The sequence below is a fragment of the Mastigoproctus giganteus genome, chromosome 12, assembly GCF_048544385.1.
Source record: "Mastigoproctus giganteus isolate SK-2022 chromosome 12, ASM4854438v1, whole genome shotgun sequence".
Lineage (NCBI taxonomy): Eukaryota > Metazoa > Arthropoda > Arachnida > Uropygi > Thelyphonidae > Mastigoproctus > Mastigoproctus giganteus.
In genome coordinates, this window is record NC_143586.1 from 20397555 (window position 1) to 20424123 (window position 26569).

At 38.3% G+C, this 26569-nt stretch overlaps 1 protein-coding gene across 1 annotated transcript in view; it reads right to left on the reverse strand.

Moving 5' to 3' along the window:
- Positions 1–26569, reverse strand: part of LOC150076763 (uncharacterized) — a 408267-nt gene that overhangs the window by 64235 nt on the left and 317463 nt on the right. Inside the window, exon 26 of the mRNA XM_090386915.1 lies at positions 23532–23651. Within this exon, the coding sequence (XP_090243041.1) occupies positions 23532–23651 (120 nt within the window). The remainder of the gene's footprint in view (positions 1–23531; positions 23652–26569) is intronic.

The window sequence follows — 26569 nt, forward strand, 5'->3', positions numbered from 1 at the left end:
TGAAAAATTTTCCGTTTTATTTACCTAATTAGCATATTAAATTGTATTTTACAAACCGCTTTCCAGTCCTAGTCACATTTGTAAGTGTTGTAAAATTTAGCTAGAGGATTTTGTAAGTTATGACTTAGTACATGTTGAACTTTTGTATCAGTGATTTGGCAAAACATCATAACTCATAACTTGTATTGTAGTGTATGGTACAGAAATTCTAGTGTTTAAATTGTGGTAAACAGGTATCTGGAAACTTCAAATAACATAGGTTGGTGCTAATAGATAATTTTATTATCTATTATATCAAACATAACTTTACATGTGTAACAGTATAGCATAATACATATAATGTAAGCTTGATATCATATATATATATATATATATTAAATAACAAACTTGATGGCATAATACATATTACTGTATCTAGCCAGTGCATAGTGTTATTATTGCATTAAGTATATTAGTTTAGTGTAGTATTTTCAATTAAACTGAATTTGAATGGAAATCACGGCACAAACCAGAGCAGCAAAGCAAAGGGCTCAAAGTAGCAGGAGTGCTGTGGCCAGGGGGGGAGAAATGAGGTGGTAGTTGTCCTCTGAATTACAGCCTTAAGAAAGATACTACTTGCTTGATTTTGCAGCTCTATCTGGAATGGGACATGATACAGCCAAGGGGGGGGGGATGTGCATGTGTGTGCACGCGCTTGATGCAAAAAGTGTGATATAATAATATAATAGGCTTCAATTAGCATTCTAATGGACATTTATGACAGCTTGAAGAACAAAGTGGATGCCTTTGAAGGAATTAAATTGGGGGCTAATTAAGCAATCAGCTGCCCACCTCAACACCATAGCTCATTGGGTAAGTGCAAGCTACCCTCAGGGCAGCAACCCTCAAGGCAGAATGTGCTAGTCCTACAGGAGGTAGCTACTATCGGTGACTCTATTGTTGGGGAAACATGAAATATATTGTGTTAGGTGGAATATGCTCAGGTGTAATAATACATATCTCTTTTAGACACTGACATTTTAGAGCAGTTATCTTTCAAAGACACAAGGATGATGCTGTTGTACATTGGCATTAATGACATTAAGAGCAGGAGAAATCTGAGGGCTTACTTAACAAGTACAAGCTAATGTTGAGAAAAATTCATGAGTTAGGGTAGAGTTAAATTTGAAAGTGTCTGCAATCCTATTCAGGCATGATAAGAGGGAGTATATGATGAGAGCCTGGTCAATAAATTCAGCCTTGGAGAGATTGTACAATGCGCATGGGGTAGAATTTTTCTCGTCATGGTCTTTGCTTGTTAACAGGAGAGACTGCTTCTAAAGGGATGCAATAAACTTAAATAGAAAGGATATGAAAATATTTGCTGATGCTATCAAGGCAGTGTTGGGTGGGTTGGAAAAAAGCTTGTATGTGGGGGATGGATACATGGATTAATAGATTAACAATAGCTGCAGGCAGAGATGAAAATAATTTTTGTACTGTTTTTATTGGAATATGCAGCAGCCCAGAAAGCAAGGTATCGGGAATTTCAAGCCCTGCTGTGGGTTGTCGCAGAACAATGAAACACATGGGCTGTGTTAGGGTAACTAAGAGTAAGAACATGCATGTATACTTGCATGTACACCAATGCTAGGAGTATAGTAAATAAACTTGATGAATTTGAAGTGCTTGTTAAGTCATCAACTTAACAAGCACTTCAAATTATCAGAGGATGTGGTGTTACTCAGACTTAAGGGATATCAGAGATGTGGTGTTACTCAGACTTAAGGGATGCAGAATTTGATTATGGCAAGTACACGGTGGGTAGAAAACATGGGATATCTACCTAGTAATGGGTAGGCCCACCTTTCGCCCAAATAAGGGCAGTCACACGGCAAGGCATTGAGTCCACTAGTTCATGAAAGCAGGTATTTCCATCCATGCTATAATTCCATCGCATTTCTGGGTGGAAGATCCAAAGCTTGAACAGACCTTTCCACAGCATCCCAAAGATGCTCCACAGGGTTCATATCTGGTGAACAGAGAGGCCATTCCATGGTGATAAAATCTGCGGAATGCTCTTCGAACCATGTTCTAGTCATCATGGCTATGTGAAGAGGTGCATTTTTCTGCTGGAAGCATCCATTGCCTGTGGGTGCACGATGACCATGAAAGGTTGCAGATGGTCTGCAAGGATGGATATGTAATTTGGATCATTCAGAGATGAATCTACACGTACCACAGATCCCAACGTGTGCCAGTTGAATACATTCCAGAACATTACCGACCATTCACCTAACTGAACGGTTCCTTGTTGACATGATGAGCGCATAGCTTTATTCAGTTTCAGCCAGATATGCACCCTCCCATCCACTCGAAATAACTGGAAATGGAACTCATTGTACCAGTAGACCTGTTTCCAATCATCTAAGATCCAGTGCCGATGTTCTTTTGCCCAGTTGAAGCATAGAGTTGTGTTGTGGTGTTAGCAATGGGACTCTGGTGGGTTGGTGGCTCCCATAACCCATTATGGCTAATGATCACCTGACATTTTTGGCACTTCCTTCATTGAAGTCAGTGATTTGTGCCACTGTCACTCTCGGTTGGCTGAAACAATGCGAGACAGATATTGATGGCCATGTTCATCCACCGCCTTTCTCTGCCCACAGCACTGTCCACAATGAGATGTTATTGTTATTATTATTATTAGCCATATGGTGCAAGGAAGCCTGAGGCTTATGATGCACTGGCCAAAAAAAAAAAAAAAAATTCTGTTACTCTGAGAGTTATTTGTTTTTTTCTTTTTTTAGGAGCGTTAGCAACTAAGGCCATATTGCTCCAGGGATATGCGGTGGTCATTGCCTTGACCTTTCTGCATCCTTCGTATTTGGGGGTCATGGGCTCAAACCCCGGTCTAATCAAGAAGCGTGTGCTATGCACTGCCGCTCCTGCCCACCTGGCTATGGAGACCACTCTGAGAGAGAGAGAGAGAGAGAGAGAGAGAGAGAGAGGAATCACCAAGAAAGAGAAGAATGATGATATCCAGCTCAGGACCTGTGTGTGGCAAGCCCATACTCACCAGTTGTGAGCCCCTGGGGCTATTCCAGAAATGCTGTATTTCTGATACACTCTTGATACTGTTGAGCGGGGATAGTCCAGTTTCTGTACCACCTCTGCGATAGAGTGACCCACTATCATTCCTCTTTCAAAGTCGGCTAACTCACAACGTTTATCCATACTGACATTGAATTACCATTTACGTGAATGCAGTGTATCTACATACCTGCCAAGTGGTGGGTTCATCCACTAGTGAGAAGGGTGACAGTGTTGCGTTGCCCAGGAATCAGGTATCCCATGAATTATGTCTTTTCAGTGTACAATGGATATAGAAAGGATAGACAGGACATGAGGTGGGGAAGAGTTATGCTGCTCTTAGTTAAGAACCACATAAAATGCACACAGTTGACATGGGTGGCCAATGCAATGTTCAATCAGTTTGGTGTGAAATAAGCAATGGGAAAACAAAAATTAGAGTAAGACCATGTTATAGGCCTAATGATTTGATAAGTACAATAAACAACTATAGAGAGTAATAGAATGGGCCAGTAAATCAGAATGTCTTATAATGGCAGATTTTATTTTCCAGATATTGAGAGAAACTTGAGGGTTGTTCACTCAAACGGTAGAAAGATTTTTGTGGATTTAGTGGAAGACCATTTTCTACAGCAGCATGTTAGAGAAGTAATAAGAGAGCAATATTCTTGATCTGATTATTACCAGTAATTCTTCACGAATTAGTGGCAAATACCATCAAGGGTAAAGGAAAGGGTTTTTGCTTTGTAAAGGAGACTGTGGTAGTTTCAGAGAGTATTTAAATTCTATACAGTGGGATGAAGTAATGATGTTACCAACAACAAATTCAAAATGGGAAGCATTCAGAGAAATAATCATAGAAACTACTAGCTTTTCATACCAACTAAGAAATACTGTTCAAGGATTAAGTAAATGGATGTAAAATGAGACATGTGGCAGAAAATAAAAATTCATAGGACGAATATAAATTATCAGGTGATAGAGAGCTATATAAAGGCCTATGGTAGATTAGCATTAGCATTAGCATTAGTAGAGGCATTTGATGCAAGAAAGCAAGCTTATGCAGCATCAGCCAAAAAAAAAAAAAAAAACCACTTCCACTTCACCCCTCTGTTCGTTCAAAATACCTGTCCAGCTGAGCCTTAAACTTATTTAGGCTATCAACCTCCACCACAAGGGATGGAAGTCTGTTCCACCAACCAACCACCCGCTGGCTAAAGGCAAATTTCCGCACGTCTATCCTACATCTGTTTTTCCTCAATTTGAATTTATGCCCTCTCAGGTGATTTTTCTGAGCTAGAGGAAGAATTCCATCAGCATTGAGCATGCTTATAAATTAATCTTAGATATAAATTAATCTGAAATAAAGTCACAAATGAGGTTAGGAAAGCAAAGGCAAATTATAAGAAGTCTTAGGCAAAGGATGCAAAGAAAAACAGCAAAGGCTTTTATACTTATATGTGCATGTATACTTACATGTACACTAATGAGAGGAGCATTGTAAATAAATTTGATGAATTTGAAGTATTGATTATGTCATCAAATGCAGACATTGTAAGAATAGTGGAAACATGGTGTTACTCAGACATTAGTGATGTTGAATTTGAATATGAGGAGTAGAATGTATACATTGTACTCCTCATATTTGGAAAGGACAGGACAGGAGAGGTGGAAGGGTTATGCTCTTAGTTAAGAAGTATATAAAATTTAAGGCAGTGCATCCAGTTGATATGGGTGTTGAGTGCAATGTTGAGTCAGTTCGGTGTGATATAAGCACTGGGGAAACAAAACTAAGAGTAGGAGTGTGTTATAGGCCTAATTACTGTGATGAGTATACCAAACAGCTATACAGAGAAGTAGATTGGAATTTGTGGGCTGTCACTCACAGGCTAGCAAGACTTTTCCGAATTTCTTGGATGACGGTTTTCTGCAGCAGCATGTTAGAGAGGCAAAAAGAGAAAGCAATGTTCTTAATCTGGTTATCAGCAGTGATTGTTCATGCATTAAGAATCTGCAGATAAAAGACCCACTGGGTGGCAGCGATTACAGTGAATTATTGTGGAATTTAATTAAAAGACATCTGTCAATAACAAACGGAAAGGCTTTTGCTTCCGTAAGGGTGACTACAGAGGTCTCAGACAGTATTTAAAAATTGTCTGAGACCTCTATAGCAGCAAATTATAAATGAGAAGCATTTGGGAAAGCAACCAAAGAAGAAATACTGTTCAAGGCTTAGACCTAAATGGATGTCAGATGAAATATTAAGATATGGGGCAAGGAAGAAAAGTGCATAAGATGAATACAAATTATCAAGTGATACAGAAGCCTATGATAGACATAAATTAATCTGTAATCAAGTCACAAAGGAGGCTAAGCAAGCTAAGGCAGATTATAAACAAACTCTGGCAAAGAAAAACAGCAAAGACCTATGCTTATATTAACAGTAGAAGGAAGGGATTGAATCACATTCGGCCACTTGTAACTGTTGATGACCCTTCTCAAGTTGTGCATAAATTGAATAGGCTTCACCATATTCACCATAAGCCTCTTTTAACATTTCATATGCTTCAACTTCATAATAAAGGTTATAATGATTTACGCACCAACGTCGAGCCATGATGATGAAGAAGTTGAAGAAATGTACACAGAAATTGAGAGTCTTCTAGATGAGCAGAAAACCCACTACACTATCATTATGGGAGACTTCAATGCTAAGGTTGGAAGGAGACAAAACAGCACAGAAAGGAGGAACTATAGGAAATTTTGGAATTAGTGAAAGAAATGAAAGAGGTGAAAGATTTACGGAATTTGCAAAATCTCGAGGATTGTCAGTAATGAAAACTTTTTCAAGAAGGGTGAACAGAAAGTGGACAGGCACTTATATCACTAACAGAAGATATAAGATATATCGTGAATGATTTTACCGTCCTGAACAAGGTAAATAATGGAAGTGATCACAGAATGGTAAGATGCACACTTGATATAGATGTAAGAAAAGAAAGGAAAAAACTGACTCAAGTAAATAATACGAAGGTCTTTGAGATAATAGAAGAGGAGAAAAGCAGTATGTACTGGAACTTAAGAACAAGTTTGAGCTTCTGCAGACTGCTCAACAAGGAATATTACAACTTTCTGAAAGTGATAAAGCCCAAGAAACCTATAGGTTAAAAGAAATCCAAAGAAAAAATTAAGAAAAAAAACACTTGTCATGATGAACAGAAGACAACAAATGAAGAGCAAGAGAGAAAATGACAAGGAGAAAATTAAGTATACCGAGTTATGCAAAGCCATTAGAAAGAGATTCAGAGAGGACATAAGAAGATTTAACACAAGAAAGGTAGAACAGGCATTAAGGGAAAACAAAGGACTTAAATCAGCAGTAATACTGAAAGACAAATGATACTGAAACTGAAGAATAGTGATGGTGTACTTATAAATAGCAGAGAAGGCATAATTCAAATAGCAGAAGACAACTATAGAGAATTATATAAGGAGCGAGGGAACGATGCCATGATTTGGGGAAGATGGATCACAAATTAATAACACATACAACATACCCGATATCATTCCTAATGAGGTAGAATGTGCGTTGAAGAAAATGAAGAATCAGAAAGCCCCAGGGAAAGATGAAGTTAGTGTAGAGTTGTTGAAATTGGGAGGAAGAGACATGACACAAAAACTGGCAAGACTCTTCACAAAATGCATTAGAAAAGGTGTGATGCCTAAGAAGTGGAATAATGCAATCATCATTTTGCTGCATAAGAAAAGAGATAGACCAATTAGCTTGTTATCCCACATCTACAAGTTGTTCACAAGGGTCATTACTAACATATTAGAAAGAATACTTGATGAGGATAAACCGAAAGAGCAAGCTGGCTTTAGGACAGGAGTCTCAACTATGGATCACCTTCACGTAATATCACAGCTAATGGAGAAAGCAAATGAACATATAACACCAGTATGCCTCACAAAAAAATCTCTGAAGTTGTTTATTGCTACCCTTGAGGAATCTTTCAGAAGATTAGACTGGTCACAGAAAGGAGTCAATGTGAATGGAGAGTACCTAAACCATTTTACGATTTGCAGATGACATTGTGGTCATAAGCCACAATCCCAAAGAATTAGAGGAAAATCTTAATCAGTTATGCAGAGTTAGTAAGGATTTCGGACTAAAGTTGAATATGGCTAAAACAAAAGTAATGATGAACAAGTGTGCCACAAAAAGGGATATAATGATTGCAGCAGTAATTGAAAAGGTGGATTCATATACTTATCTGGGACAAGTCATTAGCTGTAATAATGATAAATGGCTGGAAGTCAAAGAGAAGAATAAATTTTGGATGGAAACCATTCAGGAAATATAGTCACATACCGTGGAGCAATATCCCAATTTGTCTAAAACGTAAAATAATGAACCAGTGTATACTCCCCACCATGATTTATGGAAGTGAAACTTGGGCACTCACCAAGAGAATGGAAGAGAAGCTGAGAACTACACAGCGAAGAATGGAATGAATTATATTGGGAATCAGACTGTTAGATAAGAAGAGAAACACATGGATTAGGCAGCAAACTCAAGTAAAGGACATTCTTATCAAAACTACAGAACTAAAATGGACTTGGGCAGGACACATAGATTGAAGATATGATGACAAATGGTCAAAGAAAATAACAGAATGGTACCCAAGAGGAGCTAGAAGAAAACTTGGAAGACAATGACGGAGATGGACTGATGAAATTCATGAGTTTGTGGGTAGTAAATGGATGGCCATTGCATAAAACTGAAGGAACTGGGAAGTTGCTGGACAGGCCTTGATCCTGAAGGGGATTGAAAATGGATGATGATGATGATGATGCTTCAGCTGATATTTTCTTGAGATAGAAGTTAAATTTGAGAACAGCATACTGAAGTGCTGAACTTAGAGAATAATTTTGACATAGTTTAGCATTAGTAGAGGCATATGATGCAAGAAAGCAAGCTTATATAGCATCCACAAAAAAAGAAAAATTCCCATTTCACCCATCCATTCTCTCCAAATGTTTGTCTAGTTCAGCCTTGAACTTATTTAAGTTGTTGGTCTCCACTATGACAGATGGAAATTTGTTCTAACTGTCAACCACCCTCTGGCTAAAATAAAATTTCTGCACATCTATTCTACAATTGTCTTTCCTCAATTTGAATTTATGTCCCCTCAGGTGAGTAATCTGAGCAAACCATTCAAGGCCTTATACACCTCAATTAGATCACCTCGCAGGTGCTTAGTCTCCAGAAGCTGCAATATTGGATGACTGTTTTCTACATCAGCATGTTCAGGAGGCAACTAGAGAGAGTAATACTCTTGATTTGATTATCAGTAGTGATTCTTCATGCATTAAGAATCTGCAGATAAATGAACCACTAGGTGGAAGTGATCACAGTGTGCTGAAGTGGGATTTACTCAAAGAGGTAACTACCATCAGGGGTAAAGGGAAGGGTTATTGCTTTCGTAAAGGCGACTACGATGGACTGAGACAGTATTTAAATTCTATACAGTGGGACAAACCGATGGTGTTACCAACAGCAAATTCAAAATGGGAAGCATTCAAAGAATTTATCTTAGAAGCTACTAGGCTTTACACATCAACTAAGAAATATTGTTCAAGGTTTAGGCCTAAATGGATGTCATATGAACTAATGAGACATATGGCAGAGAAGAAAAATGCATGGGATACATACAAATTAAAGCGTGACACAGAAGCCTATGATAGATACAAGTTGATCTGTAACCAAGTTACAAAGGAGGTTAGGCAGGCGAAGGCAGATTACGAGAAATCTTTGGCAAGGGATGCAAAGAAAAACAGCAAAGAGTTCTTTACTTATGTAAACTCTAGAAGGAAGGGGATGAATCGGATTGGTCCACTTGATATCGTTGGGTCAACTGTTGATGATCCTGCTCAGGTAGCTAACAAACTAAATGAATATTTTGCATCGACATTCACACATGAGGAGTTATTCAGCGAGGGGAATGCCAGAGGTCTATTCAACTCTGGCAGTAAGCTAGAGAATCTTGTAATAACTGAGAGTAAAGTGGAGGAGAAATTGTTGAAGATAAACACAAGAAAGGCCCCTGGGGTGGATGGGATCTATCCAGTTATATTAAAGGAGGCAGCAAAGGAAGTAAGCAAATCCTTAGCCATAATTATGAGAGCTTCCTTGGACTCAGGGGAGGTACCCATGGACTGGAGATGTGCAAACGTGACCCCAATTCACAAGGGAGGATCAAAGGCTGACACAAGTAATTATAGACCTGTGAGTTTAACTTCTGTTCCCGGAAAATTAACGGAGGCACTGGTTAAAGAAACACTGCAGGATCATCTAGACAAGACTTCAGTTATAGCTTGGACACAGCATGGTTTTGTTAAGGGGAAGTCTTGCCTGACCAATTTGATTGGATACTATGATGCAGTCACAAAAGAACTGGATGCAAAGAATAACTTTGATATTATATACTTGGATCTTAGAAAGGCTTTTGATACTGTTGCACATGGAAGACTGCTGCACAAATTGGAGCAGTGTGCCATTGGAGGCAAATTGCTGCTATGGATAAAGGGGTGGTTGAGGGAGAGAAGACAGAGAGTGGTAATCAATGCTCAATGCTGATGGGATACTGCCTCTTGCTCAGAATAATCACCTGAGAGGGCATAAATTCAAATTGAGGAAAGACAGATGTAGGATAGATGTGAGGAAATTTGTCTTTAGCCAGCGGGTGGTTGGTTGGTTGGTGGAACAGACTTCCATCCCTTGTAGTGGAGGTTGATAGCCTAAATAAGTTTAAGGCTCAGCTGGACAGGTATTTCGAACGAACAGTGGGGTGAAGTGGAAGTGTTTTTTTTTTTTTTTGGCTGATGCTGCATAAGCTTGCTTTCTTGCATCAAATGCCTCTACTAATGCTAATTTGCAGAACTTAAGCCTTTCTTGGTAACGTCAACCCTTTGTTGCACTCACCAATCTCATTGCCCTTTTCTGTACTCATTCCAGAAGCTCTACATCTTTCCTACAATGAGGCCTCCAGACCTGTATACAGTACTCCAGATGTAGCCTGACCATTGCCTTATACAATGGGACAATCATCCCCTTATCCTTGCTAGAAAAATTCCTGTATATCATTGACAAGATATCATGAGTTACTCTTGCAGACTGTCTCCACTGCTCAGAAAACTTCATATGTGACTGCATACTTACCCTCAGGTCCTTTTAATTCACTACCCTGAGTGTAGTACCACACAGTTGATACATTACTCTGGGGTTACTGCTAACCATATGCAGTACTTTACATTTGTCAAAGTTAAACTTCAGTCACCACCTCTCAGCCCATGTGCTCAACGTTTCCAGATCTTGTTACAGTAGAATACTATCATTACTGTCATTAACAACCTTGCCAATTTTTTGTACTGTGTCTGCTGTATCTGCAAACTTAGACATTAAGCCCAATATACCTTCATCAATATCATTTGTTAAATATATACAAAGGGTACTAGGAAAGTTTTGCAATATGACGCAACAATGAATCACAGGAAGCTGCTTGTTGCTGCATGTTGAGACATGTTCATACGTGCATAGTAGCCGCCGCACCAAGTCGATGGGCTCAGATATTCATTAGTAGTGAGAGTGTAAAGTGCTTGCGATGGCATCGTGGTCACGAAATGAGATAAGAACAGTTTTGCGGTATAATTTCGTGCGTGGTTTAACCATAGACCAGTGCTTAGAAGAAATGACTCTTGCACTAGATGATGATTGTCCACATCGTACAACGATATTCAGGTGGTATAGAGAATTCCAAAGGGGAAATTTCACTCTGGAGGATTCTGAGAGGCCGGGAAGGCCACGAACGTCAGTTACGGAGGAAAACGTTACTGCTGTGAGGAAAATGCTTGACGAAAACAGGCGAGTGACCTACCAACAGATAGAGGATACTTTGGGCCTAAATGCACCAGCAATTCGTTCGATTCTGCAAGATCATTTGCACCTGAAGAAACTTTGTTCTCTCTGGGTGCCGCATCAACTGACTGAAGAGCAGATGATACGACGTGTGACTTGGTGCCGGGAGATGTTAAAAATGTTTGATAAGGGACAATCTCGGTATGTGAACAACATCATGACAGGTGACGAGACTTGGCTGTACTATTACGATCTGCCTATCAAGGCTCAAAACAAAGTTTGGGTCTTTGATGATGACGACACACCCGTAATTGTCAGAAAATCCCGATCTGTAAAGAAGAAAATGATAGCTGTATTTTTCAAATCGAGTGGAATTGTGGAACGTGTCGTTTTGGACACGCAGAAGACAGTCACAGCTAAGTGGTATACTGAACAATGCCTGCCTAAAGTCATTGGATCTAGGAAGAACCTGCGGCCAAAGTCAAGAATGGACACCTGGTACCTCCATCACGATAATGCTCCAGCTAACCGCGCCAAAGCCTGCACCGAATATTTGACCACGACAGGACTGAAACTTCTCGAGCACCCTCCCTACAGTCCAGACCTTGCTCCCTGCGACTTTGCACTGTTCCCGCATGTGAAAATGAAGCTAAAAGGGAGGCGGTTTTCCAGTGATGAGGACCTTCTACGGGCTTGGGACAACGAGTGTGCTTTACTCCCTAGTGAAACTTGGCAGAACTGGTTTAAAGATTGGTTTCGGAGGATGGAGAGGTGTATTGAATGTAGAGGAAATTACTTTGAAAAAATTAAATAAACAAAGCTGTATTGTAAAACTTTCCTAGTACCCTTTGTAAAACAACAATGTGCCCAACACTGAACCATGAGGGACTCCACTAATAACATTAGTCCATAAAAGCAGTGTCCACTTATAACCACTGTATGTCTTCTCCCACTAAACCGTCCTTTTATCTATTGTAGCAACTTGCACTTAATGCCATACTGCTCCAATTTGTATAGTAATCTGCCATGTGGCACAGTATCAAAAGCTTTCCTAAAATCCAATTATATGATATCAAGATTATTTTTTGCATCCAGTTCCTTTGTGACTGCCTCATAGTATCCAATCAAATTTGTCAGGTAAGACTTCCCCTCAACAAACACATGCTGTGTTTGAACTATAACTGCAGTCTTGTCTAGATGATCCTGTGTCGATTCCTTAAATAGTGACTCCATTATTTTCTCTGGAACATAAGTTAGACTAACATGTCTGTAATTACCCCTTTGTGAATTGGGGACACATTTGCACATCTCCAGTCTATGATGACCTCCCCTGAGTCGAAGAAAGCTTTCATAATTATGGCTAAGGGTTTGCTTAATTCCTTTGCTGCTTCCTTAATATAACTGGATAGAGCTATCCCCCCCCAGGTGCCTTTCTTATGTTCAATTTCTCCTCTGCTTTGCTCTCAGTTATTATAAAATTATTTTTCTCCCTGCCAAAATTTGATAAGGTTCTGGTCTCCACTTCCCTACAGATCTCCTCATGGGTGAATGTAGATGCAAAATACTCATTCAGCTTGTCAGCTATCTGAGCTGAATCATCAATAGTCAAACCATTGATGTCAAGTGGACCAATCTGATTCATCCCCTTCCTTCTAGAGTTGACATAAGTAAAGAGGTGTTTACTGTTTTTCTTTGCCTTGTTTGCCAAAGATTTCTCATAATCTGCCTTTTCTTGCTTAACATCCTTTGTGACTTGATTACAGACTATCTTATATCTACCATAAGTATCTGTGTCTTCTGATGGCTTATATGCGTTTTTTCTTCTCTGCTACGAGTCTCAATAGGTCATCTGAAATCCATTTAGGCCTAAACTTTGAACAGCATTTCTTAGTTGGTATGAAAAGCCTAGTAGCTTCCAAGATTTAGAAGATTTCTTTGAATGCTTCCCATTTAGAATTTGTTGTTGGTAACATCATCAGTTGGTCCCACTGTTCAGAATTTAAAAACTGTCTGAGACCACTGTAGTTACCTCTACAAGAGCAAAACCATTCCCTTTACACCTGATGATAGTTATATTTTTAAGTAAATCCCACATCAGTACACTGTGATTACTGCCACCTAGTGGTTGTTTTATCTGCAGATTCTTAATGCATGAAGAATCACTGCTGATAATCAGATCAAGAGTATTACTCCCTCTGGTTGCCTCTCGAACATGCTGCTGCTGTAGAAAACAATCATCCAATAAATCCACAAAAGTCCTGCTAGTGTGTGTGTGTGACCAACCCTCAAGTTCCAGTCTATATCTGGGAAGTTAAAATCCCCCATTATAAGACAATTTGATTTCCTGGCCCACTCTATTTCCCTGTACAGTTCTTCATTGTACTCATCAGAGTCATTAGGCCTATAACACACTCCTACTCTCAACTTGGTTTTCCCAAGTGTTTATGTCACACCAAACTGACTCAACACTGCACTGTCCACCCATGTCAACTGGATGCACTTCCTTAGATTTTATATGTTTCTTAACTAACAGCATAACTCCCCCCCTGCTCTTCTATTCTATCTATACACATTTTACTCCGCAAATTCCAATTCTGCATTCCTTATCTCTGTGTTACACCATGTCTCTGATATCCCAACAACATCAGTCTTCAGAGGCTTCCTTGCACCAAGTAGCCATTGCTAATACTAATACTATCACTAAATCAAAAAAAAAAAAAAAACCTTGAGCATTATCTCTCCTGTTCCTTGATGGTTATCATCAGGTTTCTGAGATGTATGCTTGTGCATATATGAAATATTAACTTTAAAGGTATATAACAATATATTTTATGATGGGCACAAAATAAGTTATCCCCTTTGTCTATAAATATGTTTGATATATAAAAAACTGCAGTGTTATCATGCTGTCATATGAGGAAGGTTTGAAAAGTTCATGGCCTGAGTATGAAAGGGTAGTGGTACAGTGTTAAAAATTCCTGTACTTAATGTATAATACAAATTGTAACCCACCAAGTTTCATGCAGTTACAATGATTCTGTTTTTTTTTTTAATTTACAGGTGCTGAATTCAACGAAGCTGTGTGAACAAGGAAAGATGGAAAAATCAGCCATTGTGCAGTCATCCAGTATTTGGGAAAAAAGAGACTAACACCAAAAGGCAATTCACAAGGATAAAGTTATAACATCACGGAAGAGTCTCCTTCCTATTCCATGATGAAGAAACAGGCAGCAGAATTTAAACAAAGGGGCTGAGAGCCTGTAAGATGACTCACACTGAGGAAGACCTGCTACACCAAAAGTTGTGATGCAATGGACTCATCTGGTGATGAGTCTATCACATCACACCACACCACAATTTTTGGTATAATGGACTCATCACCAGATCATGAAGTGTGAATGATCTGGTGATGAGTGATCGAAAAGTGACAGTTCTACAATGCCTGTACCTTGGGCATCTCATCTAAATATGTGTACCACACAATAACAGAGTCTCTTAGTATTGTATACCACACAATAATAAGAGAGGTTCTGGCTATGAAAAATGTCTCTTCACATTGGGTCCCAAAGTATTTGGAAGCAGATCAAAAACACAACAGTGAAGTGAATACTTACATCATTTTCAAGCAGATCAGCAAATTTCCATGTAGGGTTTGTGACCATTACTTTCAGCCAGAGACAAAGGAGTGGTGGGAACACAGCTGTTACCCTTCTTCTGGCAAAGTGATAGCATTGTTTTTTTGGGATGCTGATAGAAACCTTGGACCATCCACCAGATCTAGCACCATCAGAGTTTCATCTACATCCTATTGTGAAAAAATATTTTGCCGGTATTCATTTTCCCACCAACAGTAATGTTATTGCTCCAGTGGATGCATTTCTAAAGGCCCAAGGGAAAATATTCTTTGTAAATGGAGTCAATGCATTGCAGCATCAAAGGCAAAAGTATATGAACTCCAAAGTGGACTACACTGAAAAGTAGCATGTTACCAAACTCTTCAAATAAACCCTTTATACTCAGGCCATGAAATTTTCAAATGCCTCTTATAAATGTCTGTATGTTATTTTTGCAGGTCCAGCTCAATACAGTGAAGTATGTAAGAATGTAAGTTATTTAGAGTTGCCAACTCAAAAGAAAACATTACGGCATCAAGGCATCATCAAATTTTTTGAGAAAAGAAAAGAATGGATAAGCACATGAAAGCTGTATCTAGTGATTCTGCCTCATTCTGAATACCAGATAAAATTTTGGCCTAAGCAATTTAAATGGAATCGAGAATCCACGAGAGAGATAACCCCCTTCTCGGGTTATCTTTTCTCAATTCAGAAGCAAAAACTCCAGAAATGAGCCAAAACATTGAGGAGCTGTAATCAGGTCTTCAATATTATGCAGACCTGATATATATATATAGTTTATGCAGAATGGATGTATTAAAGTATTTACAACTGCCAGAGAATGCAATATTTCTGAGGGGTTCATGCTGACCATCTTCCATGAACACCTGGCCATTCCCATAGTAGGGGGGCCAAGAATGCTCACACCTTTTCAGAAACAGCACAAGACTCGGTAGTGTAGCTACCCTTTTTCGGGCCAATAGGCAAAGAACATGTTCGGGCCCCCTACTTAATTAATGAAAATTGCAAAAACAGGAGACAGCCAAAGTCGCTGGGCCAGTAAAGGGCCTGGGCCTGGAGGCAATTGCCTTGCCTGCCTACATGGTAGCTATGCCACTGATAGGACTCAAATTGGCGAAGAAAATTTACAAATGCACAATGCAGATCCACAATGTGAGAATTGTAACTGGTGATGAAATGTGGATTCATCACTGGGATCCAGAAACAAAGCAGGAGTCCATGCAATGGAAACACCATAGGTCACCACTGCCCAACATATTTTGGGGTATGGAAGGAATTCTTTTGATAGACTAATTCCACATAAGAAAATAATTACAAGAGATGCCTATGCTGCTATTCACAATGGTTTAAGAAGGAGGAAGGACCATAAATCAACAGAGAAGCAAGAAATTGACATGAAATGCTCCTGTACACAAGTTCATAAAGTGATTGCTGCTCTAAAGGACTGTGAATTGCAGGAGTTAAACCAACATTCCAGGCTGGCTCTGAATTAAGGTGTATCTTCAGGAATCTGAAGAAACACTTTGATCAATTTTCAAGTAATTATAATCACAAAGAAGCTGTATATGGCTTTGCAACTCATGAGTCAGGTTTAATTTGAAAGTGTCTGCAATTCTGCCGAGACACGATAGGAGGGAGTACATGATGAGAGCCTTGTCAATCAATTCGGCCCTGGAGGGAATGTGCAAGGCTCAAGGGGTAGAATTTTTTTTCAGCGTGGTCTGTGCTTGTTAACAGGAGAGACTGCTTCTACAGGGATGGGATACACTTAAATAGAAAGAGTGCAAGAATATTTGCTGATACTATCGAGGCAGTGTTAGGTGGGTCGGAAAGCTGCTAGCTTGGGGGGATTCACAGACTAAAAGGTTAAAAGTAGCCGCAGGCAGAGGTGAAGGTGATTCTTGCACAACTATTAGAATAAGTAGCGACCTGGAGCAAGGGGTGCTGGGGGTTTCAGGGACAGATGGCAGTCATTGTGAAACTGGTGGGTATATGGGATGTGTCAGGGTAACTAGGAATAGGTGCATGTATGCTTGCATGTATACCAATGCTAGAAGTATAGTAAATAAATTTGATGAATTTGAAGTGTTGGTCAAGACATCAAAGGTGGATACTGTTGGGATATCAGAGACGTGTTGTCACACTGATATTAAGAATGCAGAATTGGAATTTGGGGAGTACAATGTGTACAGAAAGGATAGACAGGATAGGAAGGGAGGAGGTGTCATGCTGTTAATTAAGAAAAACAAAATCAAAAGAAGTACATCCAGTTGATATAGATGAACAGTGCACTGTTGAGTCAGTTTAGTGACATAAGCACTGCGAAAGCAAAAATAAGAGTAGGAGTGTGTTATAGGCCTAATGACTTGAATAAGTATAATGAACAATTGTACAGAGAAATAGAGTGGGCTAGTAAATCGGAATGTCTTATAATGGGGGATTTTAACTTCCCAGATATTGACTGGAACTTGTGGGTTGGTCACTCAACACACTAGTAAGACTTTGGTGGATTTATTGGATGATTGTTTCTGCAGCAGCATGTTCGAGAGGCAAAACAGAGAGAGGGTAATACTCTTGATCTGGTTATCAGCAGTGATCATTTGTGTATTAAGAATTTGCAGATAAAGGAACCACTAGGTAGCAGTGATCACAGTGTACTGATGTAGGATTTACTTAAAGATATAATTACCATCAGGGGTAAAGGAAAGGGTTTTTGCTTCCGTAAATGTGAGTACAGTGGTCTCAGACAGTTTTTAAATTCTGTACAGTGGGATCAACTTCAGTGGGATCAGTGGGATGATGTTACCAACAGTAAATTCTAAGGTGGGAAGCATTCAAGGAATTAATCGAGGAAGCTACTAAAAGTTTCATAACTATTAAGAAATATTGTTCGAGGTTTAGGCCTAAATGGTTATCAAATGAACTAATGAGACTCGTGACAGAGAAGAAAAATGCATGGGATGCATATAAATTATCAAGTGACTCAGAAGCCTATGGCAGATATAAGCTAGTCTGTAATCAGGTCACAAAGAAGGTTAGGCAGGCAAAGGCAGATTACGAGAAATCTTTGGCAAAGGATGCTAAGAAAAACAGCAAGGATTTCTTTACTTATATAAACTCTAAAAGGAAGGGGATGAATCTGATTGGTCCACTTGATATCGATGGTTCGACTGTTGATGATCCTACTCAGACAGCAAACAAACTGAATGACTATTTTGTATCTACATTCACACGAGGAGTTATTAAGGTTTAAAAATGGCAGAAGGTTATCAAATTGTAGCAGGGTGCTTAATGATTTTGTAATAACTGAGAGCAAAGTGGAGGAGAAATTGTTGAAGTTAAACATAAGAAAGGCACCTGGGGCGGTTGGGATCTATCCAGTTATATTAAAGGAGGTGGCAAAGCAACTATGTAAACCCTTAGCCATAATTATGACAGCATCCTTGGACTCAGGGGAGGTCCCCATGGACTGGAGATGTGCAAATGTATTCCCAATTCATAAAGGGGGATCAAAGGGTGACACGAGCAATTATAGACCAGTTAGTTTAACTTCTGTTCTGGGTAAAATAATGGAGCCACTGGTTAAAGATGCATTGCAGGATCATCTAGACAAGACTGCAGCAATAATTCAGACACAGGATAGGATATTATGATGTGGTTACAAAGGAACTGGTTGCAAAAAATAATTTTGATATCATATATTTGGATTTCAGGCAAGCTTTTGACACTGTTGCGAATGGAAGACTATTGTACAAACTGGAGCAGAATGGTATTAAGGGTAAGTTGCTACAATGGATAAAAGGATGATTGATTGGGAGAAGACAGAGGGTGGTATTCAATTGCATTTTTGACTTTGATTGAGCGAAAAATTTTAGGATATATCCAAATTCGTAAGGGCCCAAATAAGGTTGCTGCTCTTCGTGGACTAATGTTATTAGTGGAATCCCACAGGATTCGGTGTTGGGTTCACTGTTGTTTTCTATATTTATCAATGATATTGATGAAGGTATATCAGGCTTAGTGTCGAAGTTTGCAGATGATACAAAGGTTGGCAGGGTTGTTAATGACAGTAATGACAGTGTGCTACTCCAACTGGATCTAGAAAAATTATGCAGATGGGCTAAGAAGTGGCAACTGAAGTTTAACCTTGACAAATGCAAAGTACTGCATACGGGTAGAAGTAACCTCAGAGAAACGTACCAACTGTATGGTACTACACTTAAGGTGGTAGAAAATGAAAAAGACCTGCGAGTAATTGTGCAGTCAGATATGAAGTTTTCTGAGCAATGCAAACAGGCTGCCAGGGCAGGTCATGGGGTTTTGTCAATGATATATAGGAATTTTGCTAGCAGGGAAAATGAAGTGAATGTCCGTCTGTATAAGGCAATGGTCAGGCCATGCCTTGAGTATGGCGTGCAGGTCTGGAGGCCTCATTTTAGGAAGGATGTAGATTTTCTTGAGCGTGTACAGAGAAGGGCAACAAGATTGGTGAGGGGAATGAAGGGATCCTCTTACCAAGAGAAGCTAAAGTTCTGCAAATTGCAGCAACAGCTGGAGACTAGGCACCTGCGAGGTGGTCTGATTGATGTGTATAAGGCCTTGAATGGGTTGAGCATGCTGAATTCTGATGGGATCCTTCCACTTTTTCATATTACGAACCTAAGGGGGCATAAATTCAAATTAAGAAAAGACAGATGTAGAATACATGTGCGGAAATGTGTCTTTAGCCAGTGGGTGGTTAATTGCTGGAACAAACATTCCAGTTCCTCCTTAAATAAATTTAAGGAGGAACTGGACAGGCATTTGGAGGGAATGGTGTGATTTTTTTTTTTTTTTGGCTGAAAGCAAGCGTATGAGCTTATGCTCATACACTTGCTTTCTTGCATCACATGCCACTACTACTACTTCTACTACAAAAAAGACATTTTGTAGTTATTTCCTTTTAATCCTCAAAATGGAGGACTCAAGAGGATATAAACCAGGAATTTTTTTTTTTTTTAAATTAGGCCCTATTGTTTCTTTATTACCAATGCAGATAAATTTTTATAATTCATGCTACATTCATTTCTGAGAAAAAAAATAATAATAATTCTGCCCCAAATACACAGTTATACAGGTAAAATAAAACAGGTTTTGCAAAATGTGATGCAATCTTCAAATGCTAATTTTTATAAATATTGCCAAAATGACTTAACTGGAATAGCTTGGCATACAAGCAACTGGGCTTTATAAATATGCTGCAAATGTAAAGTGAAGCTAGGGCAATGGCTAAAAGGAAATCTATAATCTATGCCTTTTTCTGTTCCAATGGAGTTAAAGTCAAAAACTATTATAATTGCTTCTTTTATGATGAAAATTTCTGGCTTTACAATTAAAAACAAATTATGATGAAAATTATGGTGAAAAAAACTATGATGAAAATTTCTGGCTTTACAAATAAAAACAAGAACTGTATACCCTGACAAGCGGTAATATATGAGAAGTAGTATATATCCAGATGTTCTATCTGTGTTAAAACCTATATTTCGTGGAGAAGGGTTGCCAGTTCCTGCTCCATCAATTAATTAGAAAAAAGAAAGGAACAAGGAAATAATCATATCAACTTCAACAGATACTTAACAGGGAATGACCACCGCATATCCCCGGAGCATTATGGCCTTAGTTGCTAATGCTCCTAAAAACCAAATAACAAACAAACAACAAAACAAGTCAAACTCAGTGACGTAAGAGACAACTTTTCAAAGATTCGTGCTGAACTGCTGCAGTAAATGTCTGTAAGGGGCAAAGGTTGATGGTGTTGTACAGCAGATATCATCTTTTAAGGACACAAAGGGTGATATTGTTGCACACATTGGCACTAATGATATTAAGTGTAGGAGACCGGCGGAATTAATTAACAAGCACAAGTCAATGTTGAAAAAAAAAAAAGCCATGAGTTAGGGTTGAATTTGAAAGTGTATGCAAATCCTGCCCAGACACGATAGGAAAGAATATGATGAGAGCCTTGTTGATGAATTCGGCCCTGGAGAGATTGTGCAAGGCTCAAGGGGTAGAATTTTTCTCAGCCTGGTTTGTGCTTGTTAACAGGAGAGACTGCTTCTACAGGATGGGATACACTTAAATATAAAGACTGCAAGAATATTTGCCGATGCTATCCAGGCAGAGTTAGGTGGGTCGGAAAACTGCTAGCGTGAGGGGATACACGGACTAATAGATTAACAGTAGCCGCTGGCAGAGTTGAAAGTGATTCTTGCACTGCTCCTATTGAAATGAACAGCAGCCTGGAAAACAAGTTGCAGGGGATTCCTGAGACTATTGGGAGTCATTGCGGAACAAATAAATACATGGGCTGTGTTAGGGTAGCTAAGAATAGGAACAGGTGCATGTATACTTGTGTGTACACCAATGCTAGGAGTTTGGTAAATAAATTTGATGAATTTGAGGTGTTGGTCAAAACTTCAAAGGCAGATATTGTTGGGATAACAGAGATGTGGTGTCACACAGATATAAGGAATGCAGAACTGGAATTTTGGGAGTACAATGTGTACAGGAAGGATAGACAGCATAGGAAGGGAGCAGGTGTTATGCTATTGGTTAAGAAACAGGTTAAAATCCAAGGAAGTACAGCCAGTAGACATGGTTGGACAGTGCAGTGCAGTGTTGAGTCAGTTTGGTGTGACATAAGCACTGGGAAAGCAAAATTGAGAGTAAGAGTGTGTTATAGGCCTAATGACTCTGATAAGTATAATGATGAGTATAACTGTACAGAGAAATACAGTGGGCCAGTAAATTAGAGTGTCTTATGATGGCGGATTTTAATTTTCCAGATATTGACTGGAACTTGTGGGTTGGTCACTCACACACCAGCAAAGTTTTTGTGGATTTATTGGATGATTGTTTTCTACAGCAGCACGTTCCGGAGGCAACTAGAGGGAGTAATACTCTTTATCTGATTATCAGTAGTGATTCTTCATGCATTAAGAATCTGCAGATAAAGGAACCACTAGGTGGCAGTGATCACAGTGTGCTGAAGTGGGATTTACTCAAAGAGGTAATTACCATTAGGGGTAAAGGGAGGGATTTTTGCTTTCGTAAAAGTGACTACGGTGGTCTGCGACAGTATTTAAATGCTATATTGTGGGATCCAACTGATGATGTTACCAACAGCAAATTCAAAATGGGAAGCATTAAAAGAATTAATCTTGGAAGCTACTACGCTTTTCATAACAACTAAGAAATATTGTTCAAAATTTAGGCCTAAATGGATATCAGATTTAGGATTTAGGCCTAAATGGATATCAGAACTAATTAGACATGTGGCAGAGAAGAAAGCATGGGATACATATTAATTAACAGGTGACACAGAAGACTATGATAGATATAAGCTGGTCTGTAACCAAGTCACAAAGGAGGTTAGGCAGGCAAAGGCAGTTAAGAGAAATTTTTGGCAAAGGATGCAAAAAAAAAAAAAACAACGAAGAGTTCTTTACTTATGTAAACTCTAGAAGGAAGAGGATGAATCAGATTGGTCCAATTGATATCGATGGTTCAACTGTTGATGATCCTGCTCAGGTAGCTAACAAACTAAATGAATATTCTGTATCTACATTCACAGTGGGTGGTTGATTGCTGGAACAAACTTCAATCTGTCATTGTAGAAGTCGATAGCTTAAATAGATTCAAGGCAAAACTAGACAAACATTTGGAGCGAGTGAAAAATGGGATAAATGAGAAGGGTGTGTGTTTTTTTTTTTTTTTTTGGCTGATGCTATAAAGCTTGCTTTCTTGCATCATGTGCGTTTGCTAATGTTAATGCTAATATTTGTGGGCGGAAAGTATTGGTTGCAACAGTGGTATCTATTAACTCCAGAAAAAAAAAATTAGTGTAAATAGAAACAGAAACTGCGTTCTTTCTATGTTGTTTGATATAAAAGAATCAGTGTGCATGTCTGGATATTGATAACCTCACAAAAAAAAGTTGCCATTAGCCTGATGAATAGCATTTATTCATCAACTCATCTAAAGTTAGCTTAAGAAAGAACAATTCAATTGCACAATGGCAATAAAAACCGAATGATCCCTGGAACTCGCACTGTAAGCATGAAAGATATATATGAAAACATTTCCCTAATATTGAGTGCTATCAAATGGAAAGATCATGGTTGGCAGGTATATAGTGATTTAAAAGTCACTGCCCAGGAAGATATATACTGTTGCTTCCTTTACCTTTGGGATAATTTTTCTACTGAAAAGCAATAAAAAGTTAAAAATTAACTTCAAAGTAAAAAAAAAATCTGTTCCTTGAAAAGACAGTGTGACATATATTCCATTAAGAATCTGTAAAGGGTATCACTTTCTCCTTTACATACAAAATTTGTATAAAGCTGGGGTTATTCATGAACTCTGTGAGAGTGCCAGATAAAGCAGGTGATAGTTTAAATATTTAAGACACATATTTTCAAAATAAAGTTATGCAAAGCTGAAGGAGGAAGAACCACAAATTCAAAAGCATTATTCATTATTATAATTCAGTGTGATCAAAAATTAAATAATTCACTTTATTACAGTGACCTAGCTGCACAGTAATTAATCCTTCAAAGAGGTTATTACTGGCTTTCTAGGAATTTTTTTTTAACTTAACAGCATATCTAACTATTTTAGTGTTTTTAAATGGGATAAATACAATAAAAATTTTTTTCTTAGTGTGGAAACGTATTTGGTCCTTAGCTAATATTAACTATAATAAACATAAGAAATACTGTTCTGCATTTTTAAGATCATGCAAGATGTTATTAAATTTAAAACGAGACTAATAAAACTGTATAAATAATTATGACTGATGATGCTAATTTTTTACAGTAAAGAAAACCTTTATTACATTAACAAAAAGAAAAAAGAATCCAGACCTGTCCACTTGGTCCCTGAGAACAGTTAAAAGGTCCTGGGCTTCTCTTTCAAGTTGTTTATAGGTTCCTTCATTGCAAAGAACAGCAGAAAAAGGCTCAAAACAGTAGTGCACAAATTCACTAAAAACCAAATCACATACACTTTTTTATATCTATATAATAAGTTCAAATAATTTTTTTAAGTTAAAATATTAAAAATAGAATTTTAATACGAGGTAGATAAGTATAGAAAATACAGAAGCTAACCAAAAACTTGAAGCTATATATATTGAAAGAAAGTCATAAAATTTGATACAGTGCACTCTTCTTTCTTATATGCCATCCAAAATTAACTACCATAAACTCAATAATGAATAAATAAATTTTAAAAAATCATGACAAATTGCAAACACAAGTTGCAAACATATAAATAAATACTTGTTTGAAATTATTTATAAAATATGTATACAAATGTTTCATATAAATAAATCATTTGTTTGCAACCTATGTTTGAACAAGCTGCAAATAAATATAAAAAAAATCACTTTTTATACTGGTTACAGATATCCATTAACAAAAGAGTTTACAATGATATAACAACACTACAGTTAATAATGGGCAATGCATTTTTTACAGTGGCACATATATTTGATCTCAAAACGGACACACCAATGGTCAGATATGCTACTATAGGACCACAACCAGTCCTTAAGTTGTACATAAAAGTTCTTTATGTGAAACTAATTTTACGTAAAGAACATTCAAACTAATTCTTAAACATGCAAAACAAGTGGCCAAATAAAGCATGTTGAAATTGATCCTTCTTATTTTAATTATCTTTCACCAACAAATTGCCCAATTCTCAACTCAGTCACACAACCATTTTGAAAATTGCAAATGCAACACCATTTCATTAAGAGTAAAGAATTTAATAGGTCAGTGCTGCCTGACAAAATTTCCAAAATAATGTATTAATGTAAATAAAGGTAAACTTGAGGCAAGAAAGCCAGACTTATTTAGCAGCAGGCTTTTAAAAAAAGTCCCCCGGTGGATTTTGTTGAAGAATGTTTCAGCACATTCTGTTTAGGAAATATTCAATTGAAATTAGTCTGAGCAAGTTATTTCGATATATCTTCTTCAAATTGGCCTCTGGAGTTGGGAATATTCATACTCTTATTATGCCTTCATACACCAACCGTATTAAAATTGTAGTTTTGTACTGTTTAAAATACTGAAATGACTAGATAGAGCAAATAAAGTTTAATCGAATAAATAAACAATTACTATATATAATATACAATATGATATTAAACTGCAAGATACTATTTACAATAAAATATATTTACAATAAAACAATTAAAATACTAAATGATAAAAGCACTAAAATATACCGTAGCTTTCAAAGGTATTTCAAAGGTAAATAAAAATATATTTACAATAAAACAATTAAAATACTAAATGATAAAAGCACTAAAATATACCGTAGCTTTCAAAGGTATCCGCCTCCTTTTTCAACAGTAAGGTTTTATCGTACAGCACATCCTTAAATATTAGTAAGCTCATGGCTCTCAGTACATGGTTCCACAGGAGCATGGGCAGTATTCTCCTCATGTGTACTGGAATTGGAAATGGCTCGGGAGTGTGCCAGGTGGAACCGTTCATCACATCCAAGGATCACCGCCTCAAAGAGGGGATGGATACATATTCCCCTATCTCTATTAATAGTACTGTTCCCAGAGGAACAGATCCACAAGCTCTCGAGCCACTTGCGGTCCCAAAATCTATGTGCCCTGTCGGCAATAACAGCTCTGCCTGGGGAGATTTGATGGTGCTCCTCCCAGAAATATTCTGCCAAGCACACTTTCCATAATCAGCAGTCCTTATTGCATTCATATGTTCCCCCAGACGATCTTTGAACCGACGCTTCGTTTCACCAACATAACATTCCCCACAATCTGAGCATTTAATCTCATAGACGACCCCACTTGTAAATTCTCTTGGTATGGGGTCTTTTACCTGTGAAACAACTGTGTGCAACCTCCACCCTGGAAGTTGCACAAAGCGTGTCTGACATTCTCGTAATATGCGAGCTATGCGCTCCGTTAAGCACGGATAGTAGGGAATGTATGCGGTGGCAACTGGTGTGAGTGGTTCACTTCGTCCCTGTTCCATTCCTCAAATTTGTTTGTTTATGATCCTCTGGGGATAGCCGCATTTCCTAAGATCTGCTGTGACCCGTTTAACTTCTTCATTTCTATCCTCGGGGGTGCAGCAGTGGGACCCAGCCCTATCCAACAATGCCCTAATCACACTATTTTTGTGATGGTTGGTCTGTGCCGTATTATAATGCGTATATTGACCCCAGCACATGGGTTTTCTATATACGCCAGCATATACCGGTGTTTACAGAAAACTAGTCTGTAAGTTACTATAAGTCTTACTTCCATCAGTGCACCAAATTACAATTTTGTGCACTGATGGAACAATTTGAGTCACTGAAAAAATGGGTGCCCTCGAGAATAATGCATCTGGGAGCTCGTCAGGGACTCAAGACTCCAGCAATCTACCAAGTGATGCACACCCGATTCAGGCCTCAAAACAGAAAAACCGAGTGCAAACTACTCTGGTTAAAAAGGACATTGTTTTATTAGGAGACTCCATTGTCAGGGGAAACAGGGAATATTTTTTGTAATAAGGATAGGTGGAGTAGAACCAGGATATGTCTGCTGGGAGAAACTATTAATGATGCCACCAACAGATTGTCAGATTTTAAGGGGAGTAAAGAGAATATTATTATTCACGTGGGGACTAATGACATTAAACGTACACGATCTGATGATTTGTTGGAAAAATACAGGACCATGCTGAGGAAATGCCGTGAGCTAGGCCACAATGTCTATGTGTCTGCAATTCTGCCCAGACACGATAGGAGGGATTATATGTAAAAAGCCTTGTGGATTAACTCATTAACTTGTGGAAGGACTCTGCAAGGCTTTAGGGGGGAAATTTCTATCAGCATGGCCCACACTTGTAGGTAGAAGGAATTTGTTTTGTAGAGA